The sequence below is a fragment of the Melanotaenia boesemani genome, chromosome 13 (genome assembly GCF_017639745.1).
Source record: "Melanotaenia boesemani isolate fMelBoe1 chromosome 13, fMelBoe1.pri, whole genome shotgun sequence".
Lineage (NCBI taxonomy): Eukaryota > Metazoa > Chordata > Actinopteri > Atheriniformes > Melanotaeniidae > Melanotaenia > Melanotaenia boesemani.
The window spans coordinates 20835141-20848516 of record NC_055694.1 but is presented as its reverse complement, the minus strand read 5'-3'; the positions used below and the strand labels follow the sequence as shown (position 1 = coordinate 20848516).

The following is a 13376-nucleotide window of genomic DNA, read 5'->3' as shown; positions in this document are numbered from 1 at the left end:
GTTTGCGTTATCTTCACTCTCACCAAATATTACAGTTTCTACAGTTGGCGAGCAGCCTGGAAGTACATCTGTAACAAGTGGCAATGACCATCAGAGCCTGTCAAAGACAGATTCACCTCCCATGCCAGAGACACAGAGGATTTCCCAGCGTGTCTCTGCTCGTCCTAGACCTGACCACTTGCCCCTGGGATCCCCAGACCCCAGAGCCCATCCTCTTTATCTAGGAGTAGCATGCCTAACAGGTAATTTTAGATTCAGTGAATAAGCAACCATTTATTGTCAATCTTTTGCAAAGTTTGTCAACTCAAAAACTGTCTTACAAAACCATTTACAATACACAGAAGAAATCCACTTGTATGAATTCTTTTATGTGTTAGAACCAGGTAGTTTTACTGTTTCGGTACAGTATTGACAGTTAGCCATTTACTCCCAAATCAACTAAAGCTTTCTTCCATTTTACATGTGGGGGTGGGTCCTCAGGTTAATGTAAATCTTTATGATCTGTGCTTTCTTTTACTCATCCAGGCTGCAAAGACAGAACAGGCAGGGCAATTATTGAACTCTATGGAGACCACCAAGGATGGCGAACAGCTGTAACAAGCCAGGAGCTCTTCCAGATGCTGCTGTTCTTCCACTCCATCACCAGGTAAGGAAGGAGTAAGTAAGTTGGCCACATGAAGAATGGAACATTTCTTTCCATTTCTGTGGTCCTTTCTGCTACATCATCAATACATTCATGCACTACTTTAAACCTCTGCATCCAGTGTTTGAAAGCAGGAGTTGTGTATTATAAATTAGCAAATAAATATAATTGTAATGATTTACAACATAATTATCTTTGATAAACAAGTTTAAACATTGTGTAAAATTTCTTTCATTGCTTTGCACCTCTTGTAATGATGCAGCAATGTCTACTTTTGACAAATTTCTAGACAAAGCTGGCTAACAAATTAACAAATTTTGTGTACAGCACAATGAAAAGTAGGCGAGGACTTTTAAGCTTGGTTGCTTTAATCTGAAACATTTATTAGAGGAGTCATAAAAATTGTAGTTATATGTGCTATGTTCCTTATAAGGTCATTTGTATAATTACATTAGTAATTATATTGCATTTTGTACATGGCTACTAATAATGTGCAAAAGACTGTATTCTAAAAGTAACCTTGCCCACATTGTTTCTATCTGTATTCAGAAAGGAGATCAGAGAAGCTGGGTTGACGCTAATTTTTGATGCTAGGAGGACAAATCCTCAGCCACAGCTCTACAAGGCTTTGATGGCTTTCCAGGTAAAAAGTACACAAACTATTTTACCAAACTACAGCAGATCTGAGTTGTTTTTTTAAAGGTACTGTCCTTAATTATCTATCAGCTCTGAAATACAAGCAAGTATTCCACTGTGGTTTATCAAATCAGTTTATTTGTATTGAAAAGTATATAATGAAAAGAAAATGTTTCTTATTATTCAAGTATCATAATAGTTTGTAGCACATTTTCAAGTATTGTACAGTTTTCTGTTGTTAATATCACTGTTACGTTTTCGTAACATATGAATGGATTTATTTGTAGTTGAAAACAACAAACTGAAAATGAAGCTGTATTTATGAATCTTAGTGGGATTTATGTAGCGTTAATCTGTTCCAGGAGGGGTGTCCCAGTGCAGTGAACAGTTTGGTTTTGCTGGTGGACAAAGAGAACACCCTTCGTCCTGAAAAATGTCCTGGTATTCAGGTGAACTTTTTCACTTATGCATGTGACTTTATATCCAAATGCATCTTTGTTTGTGTTTTAATATAAACAGGAGTTATTCAGGATCATTTTTACTACTCTCTTAAATTAAAGTGTTGTTGAGCCATGAAGGTAATAAACCATTTTTAATTTGTTTTGTTTAATAAATGGTTAATGTAGTTAGTAGTTAAATGAGGGATTTCACTTTTAATTTGGCATATTGTCTTGAGGCAGACTGATGTGGTGACATCAATGAAAGCCTTCCTCAAACTGGTTGAGGTGAACAACCTGAGCTCCCGTCTAAATGGCACAGCGTCTCACAGCCACTGCAGCTGGATAGAGCTGTACCAGGTGGGACACTAAAATGAATAGATTACCTGTTTCTGCAAGACTAACAGTGATGCACAAGCTGGTCTTGATTGCTTGCAGTTTACACACATGAAAAATATTTTCTTCTTTAGAAACTCTTCCCATTTGTTAATGATCTCCATGAGGCATCCAGCCTGCTGCTGAGAGCCACCAGTAAATTAAAGGAACCCCAGATGACAGACACTGTACAGGTAACATAGCACTTCCCCTCAGTGATTTCTCACCTTACTATTTAGGGTTGAATTACTTAGTTTATCCCATTGTAAATAACTGTGTCATCACTGATTATATAGCCCAATGATAGTAGAAAATCCCAGTTACATACACAGAGGTTACTGTATCAGACTGAAATAGATTTTATCTGGCAGACTGTGCGGATGTGCATGACTGACCAGAAGACTCTGATGAGGGATGTCTTGGAGGATATCCGATTGGTCAGTCTGCAGAGGGAAGGCGGGGCCATCTTGGCAAGGCTAAGAAAGGAGAGTGACTTAAAATACCCTCACTGTGAAGACCTTAGGTAAACAACAAACATCCTCCTCTAACATTCCTATGTGTTTTGCTCTAACACCACTTGACTATATTAAGTATTTTACTTTTATTAATCTAAATGGAGTTTTTAAAAAAGCATCACTTTTAATTCAGCATAGAAGCTGTGGAACCAACAGCACATATAATGAAAGTTAATGACTAAGTTGCTATGAGACACTTCTGAAGGAAGCCAAGTATTTTATTCTGTTGGAGTTAGCATTAGTGTTTATCCATATTACTTTTCTTTTATTGGGTAAGTCACACTTACCTGGCTGAAATCTGAGCTTTTAATCTTTTTTTCTCCATACAGTGATGCAGTGGATTCAGTGACAAGCCTGTACAACCATGTGGAGGAGCAGGCACATGTCCTTGTGCAAAGGACCAACATATCCCTGGAACACCTGGAATACCTGCTGCAACTCAGAGAAATGGAGGGGCACTTCACTCAGGTGCATTATACATAATTATGTGATTATCAAATTAGGTATTTTTTATTTTCATAATTTGTTTTATGGTGTCCATTTTGAGCCTGTGCTCATGATCTTAAGCCATTTACTTCTTTAAAACAATCTGACCATGTTTGAATGAAAGGTAGAATTTCCAAATCATGATTTTTTTTGTATTGTTTTGTTTTTTCTTCATTTTGTCTGTTTATAACATAAGCTAGGGGACTGATACATTTCAGTAGTGTAGTAGTATAGTATTCAATGGCTTTCTTTAATGTTACTGCATTTTATGTCCCAATATTACATGTCTTAGTCGGGTACTGATGGAAATTTGCAGTACTTTCTGTGTAGTGTAGGCTTACTCTTGATCCACTTAAGTTATGTTTACTCTAAATATAACTTTTAAAATTATATTTATTTTAGAAGTCAAGGTAAAGATGAAATTTTTTTCAAATTAAGTATGCAGATTACCAAAGCAGACAATACATCACAAAGAAACCAACAGCAAAATGAAGGAAAGGAAGAATCGTTCTCATGTTGCCACTAAAGTGCTATTGTTGTTCCGTTTACTTTACCATTAAAGTGTCATTTCTTTAAAAGAACCTAATAAAATCATATTACATAAAACTTCGTACAGTACTGAATTCAGTACTTTTTCTTTCTTCCCACTTTGCAGATCCAGCAGTGGTTTACTGTTGAAGGAGAGCGCCACCTGCTGGAGGCTGAATCAGTTGAGGACTCAGGAGACAGAATGGAGCAGATCCTAAACAGTTTCACTGGTTTCCTAATTGAAGCTAATGTGAGTCTTAAGTTTGCATATTTGCAAATTCTGTCTGTATTTGTGTCCGCTTTCAAGCTGTTTGAATCTCTCTGTCCTTTTTCCCCCAGGACCGCAGACACCATGCCATGTCACTAGTGTCAGAGGCAGAGCGGCTCCAGCAGAGCGGGCTCTCCTACCCAGAGACGGAGACTTTCAGGACGTTTGTCTGCACCTTCAAGTCAGATCTGGATGATTTTCTTTGCAGGGCAGAGGCATGTGGTCGAGAGCTACAAATCATGGTCAACTTGTGTGATTTTTGTGAGCAGGTACGATAAACATGAAACATTCACATTTAAGTACAATCTTGCTTCCACTCGAGTGGCACTTGACTTAAGTTGCAGCACTTTTGTCTAAGCGTGAAAATTTTTCTATTTATTCAAAATTTCCTTCACAAACAGGCTACAACACTGGCCAGTGAATGTACAGATTACCTGAACAGTCAGTCCAGAATCCACACAGAGCAAGACCATGGCAGAGACTCACAAGTCAATCAAAAAAGTAACCATCCAGTTCAACATCAAAACCAAGACTCCAACCTGAATGTTGCCTCTCCATGTCAGTCTGATATTCATGCACCACATTGCTCAGGCCCAATCACCACCAAGGTTTCATCAGCTTCTAGTGATAGCTTCATTCTCCAGGCTTTCCACGAAAGATTCCTGCACTTCAGTCCAGAGAAATTCCAGGAAGTAAAAGCCCAGGCCTGTTCTCTGAGAGGCACTCGAGGGATGCGAGTCTGGAATGTTGCCTGGTTGAAATGTCAGGAAGCACGTCAGCAGCTTCAGGAGAGGATGCAGGATCTGGATGAGGTTTACCACCAACAAGCAGACTCCAGCATTTGGAGTGAAGGGCATTTTGTTGATGTGTTGAGTACCAATGTTCAAATAGCATCTCCTGGTGGACAGAATTTGGTGGTACAGTCAACCCCTGGTCCTCGGCATCCTCAGTGGGAGGGTATTGTATCAGGAGTGGTGGATTTAGGGAAGAAGAGGCCAGTTCTTAGTGGTAACAATCCTAATTCAACAACTGTAGCCTGCTGTAACATTATCATCAAATCTGATGATAACAGTGATGCTGGAACTAGCAAGGAGTCAAAAGCCTTTCTACAGTCACCTCACAGGTAAGGCAGCTTCTTTGTTAATCTATTTAGCTTTTGACAGATATTGTATTATTTTATGTTATGTGAACTTCCACTAGTATTTTAAATAAAGTTCTGTGACTTTGACAACATTTTTGAGTTGGTACCCAAAAAAACTCACCTGTCTGACCCCCAGATGGTTAGTTTGGTTGAGAAGATTTTCTATGACCATTTAAGTTGCCAAGCTGCAGAAACACATTGTGCTGTAATCCTTGTGTCTTTGTGTCATTCTTGAATAGGTCACCAAAGAAAACAGAACGAGAGGTGAGGAGGAGACAAACAAGCAGAGCCAGAAGCGAAAGAGACGCTGCTGCTGTGTCTCAGTCCCATACTGTCGGCTGCCAGTGGTTTTCATGGGGACGGGGTCTTGGAGGAAGGTCAGTGAGCCAGGACTCATGCACCACAAGAGCTGCCACAGCTGGGTCGTCCACTCCTCCAGAGCAGCAGGCTCGGCCACCGTCATCTTGTTCCCACCACGGTCAGCCTTCATGTCGAATCCTCCAGGAAGCTCAGAAGTTTCAGATCTCCCGCCATGGGAGCTTCTGCTCGGACGACTCCTATATGAGTGACCAAGGGGCTGCAGGGGGTAATAGGACTGTATGTTGCAAACACTCCAGCCTGCCCATCACAAGATATGAGGGAGAGTTTTGTTTGCCAAGACCACAGGAGAGCTCCAGCAGTGCCCTGTAAGTGTAACAAATTAGGCTGAGGGTTGGCTTGCTTTATTCATTTAAAAAATCTTTAAAGATTTGCTTTGCAATGAAGTTATTGATGCTATGATATTAATTTTACAATTCCTTTGAGTTTTAATCAGTCATATTTCATGAATCTTTTCTGTCTCTAAGCTGTCAATGAAGAACTACAGGTATTGTCTTTTTTCTTTTCCTTTCTTTAAATTTTTTTTTTTTATCATGGGTGGATTAAAAAACAACCACCTTCACCGCAGGTTTAAGTGACATTGAGCTATCAAGTTAATGGGATCATGCAAAATTAGTGGTATCTTTAACAGTTTCCCAGGCTTTGCTGAGGCTACAGCATGACTAAAATAAGCTTAACGAAGCAGATAGAAATTTGTTTTAAAGCTGGGACAAATTGTAGGTAAGCTTGCTCCCAAGAGCCATGCCTGACTTCTTTCCTCCATATTACAATGCAAGTAGATGGTAAAACAACAAGCCATATCACTGTCTTGTCTTTTGAAATGTCTTTTATGTGTGCCTTACAAGGAATTGAACAGTACAAAATGCTGTCTTTTTATGCCAAAAAAGAACAACGCACAAAAGTTCAAATTTTCTTAAAGACCAATAGTTTGTTCCTTTACAAAACAGGAGTTTTGAAAAAATAAAATCATCAGACTCTTCTCAGACAAGTTGAGACAAGTGCAAAGGAAATTATTTAAATGTTTTAACTGACCAACCTCATGTCATTAGATTTAAGCAAAATAAAAAATAAAAAGTTGATGCCAACAATACACTTAAAAAAGGTAGCAGAGAGGCAAAGAAAGAAAGAAAAGTTTATATAATATACAATAAACACCCGGAAGATTCTACAGTCATCAGATGGTTACGGGTGAGGGTGTCAGGTTTGGGTGTAAAGGGAGAATCCACTAATCCAAACAAGGATGGGTTATGGCTCACCACTAGAATTCCATTAAAATAAAATTAAAGAAGAAATTAGTGTTAAAGGTAAACAAGAAAAGCTAGAATTGTAGCCACATGTATGTGTGCTCCTCAGCTGGACTGTATTACTCAGGAATACTTTGGAAAACTATTATAACTTAGCACACTCCACTGCTGCATTCAGAAATGGAACTTGAAGCTGTATTCAAAGAGGGAGCACAGAAACACTGCCAGGTTCTCTGGCCATAAGTTCATCTAAGATAAGCAGAAAGACAATGGACATGTTTTCTGAAGTCATGAGTCAACATTTCAATCTTTGAGTCTTTTTAGAAAAGAACTGACATCTGACTCCTCATGCCAAAGACAAGAAAGACCATTGTCTGTGATGGCACGGGGAGCATAAAATACCATTAATGTACTGTATATTGCAGTACTGGAAAGATTTATGCTACCGTTTAGGTGACTTCTTTTCCCAAGAGCTTACTACAGCTGAACAATGTCAGACCTCACGTGTGCTAAACTGCAGTCAAAAGCACACACTACTGACTGTTTAGCAGCAAAAATCTTTTGTTCAGCAAGAGTGAACACAGATTGCTCCTTTAAAGCTGGAAAAAAATAGTATTCTTATTTACCAAAGAACTGCAAAAAGTGTAATTATAAAGAGGGGGGATGTGTAACAATGATAAACACACCTCTGATCCAAGTGGTTTTGAGTCCGTTGCTGACATCGAATTGTACCTGATAACTATTACGTTATATAACTATTGTAACTATTTTCTAAATACACTGAAGCTGTTAACACACTGATAATAGGTTCTTGTTTCTGTTAAATTTCTGGAAATAGTGTGGTAAATAAAATAAATTAAGCATTTATCTGTATATGCATGCATGCCATTAAGAATACAGTAAAAATGTATTTGTATTCTGATGGATGCCCAGTATTACTTTGCTAAAGTGGATGCTCTCTTTTTGTTACCAGGAGGCTGCAGCGTGTCATGGAGGAGCTGGTGTTCACAGAGAAGGAGTATGTGCGCTCACTTGGTTATATCCTGACTCACTACCTGCCCTTGATGGACAGGATAGACATCCCCCAGGAGCTCAGGGGAAAACGAGGAGTCATCTTTGGTAACCTGGAAAAGCTTTACGACTTTCACAGCCACTATTTCCTTCCAGAGCTAGAGGCCTGTGAGAGGAACCCTGCCATGGTGGCTCGCTGCTTTCTCAGACATGTAAGTATTGACTCCATATTTGTACCTTTTTCTTCACCATGTTTTCCAGAATATTTCCAGAGACATTAGTGCGTTGATTTGTCTTTTTACAGAGTGAAAGTTTTGGCCTGTATGCTTTGTACAGCAAGAACAAACCTCAGTCAGATGCTCTGATCCTGCACCGTCGCCATGACATCTTCAAGGTCAGTTTATCTTTATATCTACCACAGTCTACAGTGTGAATTTCGCCTTGAATATTAAAGAAAACACACAAATTGCACGCTATATTATTTATCAAAAACCCAAGCAGTCCTTTCAAATTAAATACACTGATTTGTAAATGTTGCATGTTATTATTCTGTTTGACATAGTATATTTAATTTCTTTCAATCTTTATATAATGACTAAGCTTTAAATCAAAGCTCTGAACATTTTGTGAGTATTTATAGCTACACAACACAGAGGGTGCTCAGAGGTTAAGAAGTGTCAGCATTATGTTTCATTTAAATGATCTCAGCTTTACAGTCCAACTTTGTTTTGCCTTACAGAAAAAGCAGCAGGAGCTGGGGGACATGATGGACCTGTCCTCCTACCTGCTGAGGCCCATCCAGAGGATCAGCAAATACAGCCTCCTGCTTCAGGACATGCTGTCTTTGACCAGATCATGCAGGCCAAAAGATGTGATTCAGGATACAACATCAGTAACCAGTGTGTGCACACAAAACCTGTGTGGAATGGCTGCCTACAAGTCTGATTTGACAAATAATGAGAGAGAGAGGGCTGAGATCCAGGCTGCTGCTGATCTGGTTCGATTTCAGATGCGTCATGGCAACGATTTGCTCACAATGGATGCTATCCAGGATTGCGATGTAAGATAATAAAAAAGGAAGGTCACTTTTACTTGAGTCACAGCAGTTAGATCGTGTTAACAGACTTGCTTTTTTTTCTGTTCCTCTCTCCTCTCTGTCAGGTTAATTTAAAAGAGCAGGGGCAGCTGATTCGCCAGGATGAATTCACAGTTTTTTTCAGGAAGAAGAAATGTGTCCGCCGCATCTTCCTTTTCGAAGATTTGATTCTTTTCAGCAAGACCAGGAGGACAGATGTTGGAAATGATGTTTATGTCTACAAGCAATCATTTAAGGTCTGCATCCACCATTTCTTTTATTTTTATTATTATTATTATTATTATATTCCTATAATTTTTGTGTGTCTCTTTGTGTTTTCCAGACAAATGATATTGGGATGACCCACAACTCTGGTGTGAGTGGCCTATGTTTTGAGATCTGGTTCCGCAGGAGGAAAAGTGAAGACACATACACTTTAAAGGCTGCCAACATAGAAGTGAAGAAAGCCTGGACTACAGACCTGGAAAGATTACTGTGGGATCAGGCTGCTCACAGTAGAGGTTATCACTACAACAAAAACATATAGTGTATTTGTTCTTTATTAAGCGCATACCTACACATTTCATTAAATGCTTACAGATTTCATGACAAATTATTGATATACTCCCTTCTAGAGCTGCGCTTGCAGGAGAGGGTGTTCATGGGAATGGGCCGTAAACTTTTCATGGATATTCAACCCAGTGATTCTGCAATTTGTGATCGAGCCGTTGGCTGTGTCCTGCCTGGGAAAAGTAAGGATCTGTACACAGAAAATTTTAACTCATTACAGGCCTTGTTAAAAAAACATATAAATATATATATATATATATATATATGCTCCAAGACCCAAGGGTTTAATTGAGCATTTAAAAATTGCCCTCTTTTATTTTGTCATGTTAAAAAAAGAACAAAAGTATTAGATAAAATATGGTTTAGTTGTTAAGTGTTCATATTTTGTTGTAAAATACTGACTCAGCCCTTATGTTTAACAGTATTTAGAAAATCATAGGACATTTTTCATGTCTCTTGAAAAAGTTATCATCAGAAAAAAGACTTGAAAGGTAATAGCAGGCAAATGTTGCATCTGTTAAACTTCAAATTAATACTAGTACCACTCAATTAAATATTGTGGGTGGGACATCAAACCTACAAATATCATCGTATGACTGTATCACAGTCCAGCAGGATTTTACGTGACCATTCAGAATTTACTCATCTTTTAATCTTTGCACCACTATTTCTGCCACCTAATTGGGTAAATTTAACCCTTAATGTTTGACCATGGCTTGAACTTTTTCTGAGATTAACACCTCATACAAAGTGTAGCAGCGCAGCTTCAATGATTGTAATGCTGCATGACTGGTAGTGCACCAGTGTGCTCCTCGAGATTGCTTTCACTAAATAGAGAATTGACTGCCATGATTTGGTAGAATTTCTTACACCCATTAATTACATTTTTTCCCCATCAACATTTTGTTATTATTTTAAGCTAAATCAGTTCTAGCTCACAAAGTCAACACAACAGTCCTCATTTGTCGCTAATCCAGCCTTTTATATTTTCATTGATGACATCTGTCTATGTGTGTTGTCAGTCCCTGTGGCATGTTGTTCACACAGGGGTTTAGAATATCCCCGACCGCACTCCATTGGCTCCGGCAGCACCGCCTCCACCACCCTCAGCCAGTCATCCTCCTCATCCGGCCGTGGCTCGCTGCCTCCCGCTGGTTATCCTGGAAACCTGTCACAGGGCATGGACATCAACCTGACCGTCTGTTCTTCACCTGAGAGTGTGACTAACAATAAGCCCAACAATCATCAGCAGCATCATCTTCATTATCGCTGTGAAAAGTGGAAAACCCTCCATCCTCTGAGTGAGTGTGTATCTGTATTTTTGACAAATATTTTTGTTTTTGTTAGCTGTTGAATTTTTTTCCATGAACAAGTATCTGAATTTATCCCATGGCAGGGCTACATTTAAATATGGAAATGCATTTTTAAGACTATTTCCTCTAACAGGCTTAATTGATACTAAAACTGATATGTTTGTATTTTAGTGGACAGCACTGAGTCATCTGGGGAAAGCACAAATGTATTCATCAGCTCAGACCACAGCTGCCTGTCTGCCATCAGTGGAGAGATAATGGACAACTCTTCGGTTTTATCCCAGAGTTCACAGCATCAACCCCAACTTTGTCGGACCCCCAGCCTGAGGAGAAATGGCTCACCTACTGTTACCAAAAAGAAGCCAGGTGTCCCCCCAAAACCTCCACAGCCGGCTACAGCTCAGGTGCAGTAAAAGTGTAATAAAACAGCCTGGTGGAATCAATAGTCAAATTTCAATATGGCATCATTAACTAGGGCACAGAAGCTTAAATTATGGGGCTGGTTTACTATTTTCTTTGAAATGTCACATAAATATTTTTAATTTGCATTGCAGGGAAATAAAATTATACTTGGAAAATCCACAGAGGTTTAACAGTGGATCCACAGCAGAAGGTAAAGTATAAAAATCTGTGAAAGCGAAGATCTGAATGTTAATTTTATTACATTTTTATCATAATGTTAAATCTGAGTGTATGTTGAGATTAATTAGAATATGTGGGACATTGTTCAAAATACTTTCAAAAATCAATAAAAGCCACAACACAAAGACCCATATTAAACAATTACTAACTAAATGTCCTTTTATAGACTGGCATCAATATTTGGTTGAATTTGGGTCAACCATGAAGCTAGTTTTGATTTTGTAATGATGCTAATAGAATAAGATTTATTATTATTATCATTATGAATGAAGATAAGTGGTGAGCAAGTCCTGCTGTCATCATCTTGCAGATGGAAGGAATACCTGAATAAAATCCTTTTTCATTCACTAAGCCCATTATTTTCTCATTATTAGGACTTCTTTTTCATTTTAATGACTTACTGAAGGAACTAGTGTTATGCATCATGGGATCTTCTTTTCTGTACAACTTGTACAGTTCTTGATTTGCAGGGATCAAACAACAGAAGATTTATTTATTACTGTCATTAAATCTTTTTTACCAGGACCAGCATCTTTCAAGAATCTGTTGGACAGTAATGAAAGCATTGCCTAAGAAGCTGCTGTGTTAACATTCTCATGTCAGAAGACCTATATTGTTTTCATAACAAGGCCAAAACATCAAGAAAAGAATCATCCACTGGCCAAGAGCCCAGGACAAGTTGAAGACTCAAAGACTTGAAGAGGTTGCCCATAAAAGGTAAAACCTTTGGATACTGTATCAAAGGGAAGGTAACATTTTTTTAGGAGTAATGATTATTATATGGAAAATTATATACATTATAAAGGTGTTTCTGTTTTGTCTTACACCATCTTAGGAATTTTTTACCTTTTATTTTTATCTTATGGTTATCACATTGCAGTGGTTTTCCTAATGAAGGGACAGACCACTAACCTGTGTGTTTGAGTTTCTCTTATTCTGTATTTCACACAGAGATATGATCCTCAGTGGCTGGGCTGTACACATAATTATTATCTCCAAGGAAGCAACACAAAACACAACAAGCTAATGGACACACATTATATGAGTACACACAGGATTGCAGACAAAAACTGCTCGCTCTCATTTAGGGTCCACACATACTGATCAAGGTACTAACTGAAAATGACCATTTCAAGTGTTTTCCAGATTGTTTAAATGGTTTTGTTTATGTTTTCTTGAAGGTTAAATGTGTAAAATACTACATTTTTTTAAGCTGTAAGATATTGTTTCATTTTATGTGCAAAATGTAAAGTTTGGCAGGGACATCTGAGCCCACAAGGTTCACTTTGGTGTGGTCTGTTTTTAAGGCACCAACGTTTTGTGACATGGAGAGTCATATTTTTCTGATTTCCATCTGTTATTGCTTTCTTGCTCCTAATCTTTGTCATTTATTATTATCAATATTTTATTGTATGTATTGTATTTGATTATTACATGTGGCCTCTGTAAGGTCATTTTCATATCTTGTTTTGTGTTGTTTTTTTTGTTTTTTTTTTCCACTGAACTCAGAGGCATTGGTTGCAGTAATATGAGGATGTGGTTCCAGACTGGTGGTGACCCAATTTCCTTCTTACACAATTCTTACGATTCCTCAGGGGCACAGCTTTTGGCACATATTGCAAAAGAGTCTGTAGAGCATGCCCAGGTTGTTATGGAACAATAAAACTGGATTATATAGGTCAGATATAACACCATAAGCAACTATAATTGGTAAAGATCAAAAGAAAAAACATTATATTCCAAATTCTTTTTGCTTTTGCATTACTGCAACCATTTAACTTAAACTACCCCTCACCCACACACCCACACACACACCCCTACACACACAACTGATGACATGACACTGTTTGCTTAAGTTTCTGGTAGAACTAAAACAAGTCAGCATTTCTCAACAACTTTGAAATAAAGGAAGCAACATAGAAATAGAAAAAGAACAAGATGGTTAAAGTAGCTAGCGTGATAGCAGAGAGGATAGTGATTCATGAAGGATAAAACCTATTTTATATTTCTTTCTCCAGATATTTCCACTTTTTTTATTGTTCAATACACACGTCTTCTTTCTACTGAATTTTCAGTAACTTCTTGATTTGTTCTTGTTTGAGTTCTTCTGCTTG

The 13376-nt window shown here is 38.2% G+C and overlaps 1 protein-coding gene across 1 annotated transcript in view; it reads left to right on the top strand.

The window, feature by feature from the left end:
• The window catches only part of LOC121652088, a 37170-nt gene extending 24228 nt beyond the window's left edge, over positions 1-12942 (top strand). Inside the window, exons 6-27 of the mRNA XM_042004637.1 lie at positions 36-242; positions 526-646; positions 1193-1286; positions 1642-1728; positions 1960-2076; positions 2187-2285; positions 2463-2614; positions 2936-3074; positions 3748-3870; positions 3960-4157; positions 4290-5011; positions 5269-5715; positions 7625-7874; positions 7967-8056; positions 8402-8722; positions 8824-8994; positions 9081-9258; positions 9373-9489; positions 10330-10608; positions 10792-11024; positions 11175-11233; positions 11786-12942. Coding sequence (XP_041860571.1) covers positions 36-242; positions 526-646; positions 1193-1286; positions 1642-1728; positions 1960-2076; positions 2187-2285; positions 2463-2614; positions 2936-3074; positions 3748-3870; positions 3960-4157; positions 4290-5011; positions 5269-5715; positions 7625-7874; positions 7967-8056; positions 8402-8722; positions 8824-8994; positions 9081-9258; positions 9373-9489; positions 10330-10608; positions 10792-11024; positions 11175-11213 — 4184 coding nt within the window. The 3' untranslated portion in view covers positions 11214-11233; positions 11786-12942. The remainder of the gene's footprint in view (positions 1-35; positions 243-525; positions 647-1192; positions 1287-1641; positions 1729-1959; positions 2077-2186; positions 2286-2462; positions 2615-2935; positions 3075-3747; positions 3871-3959; positions 4158-4289; positions 5012-5268; positions 5716-7624; positions 7875-7966; positions 8057-8401; positions 8723-8823; positions 8995-9080; positions 9259-9372; positions 9490-10329; positions 10609-10791; positions 11025-11174; positions 11234-11785) is intronic.
• The last annotated feature ends 434 nt before the right edge of the window (positions 12943-13376 follow it).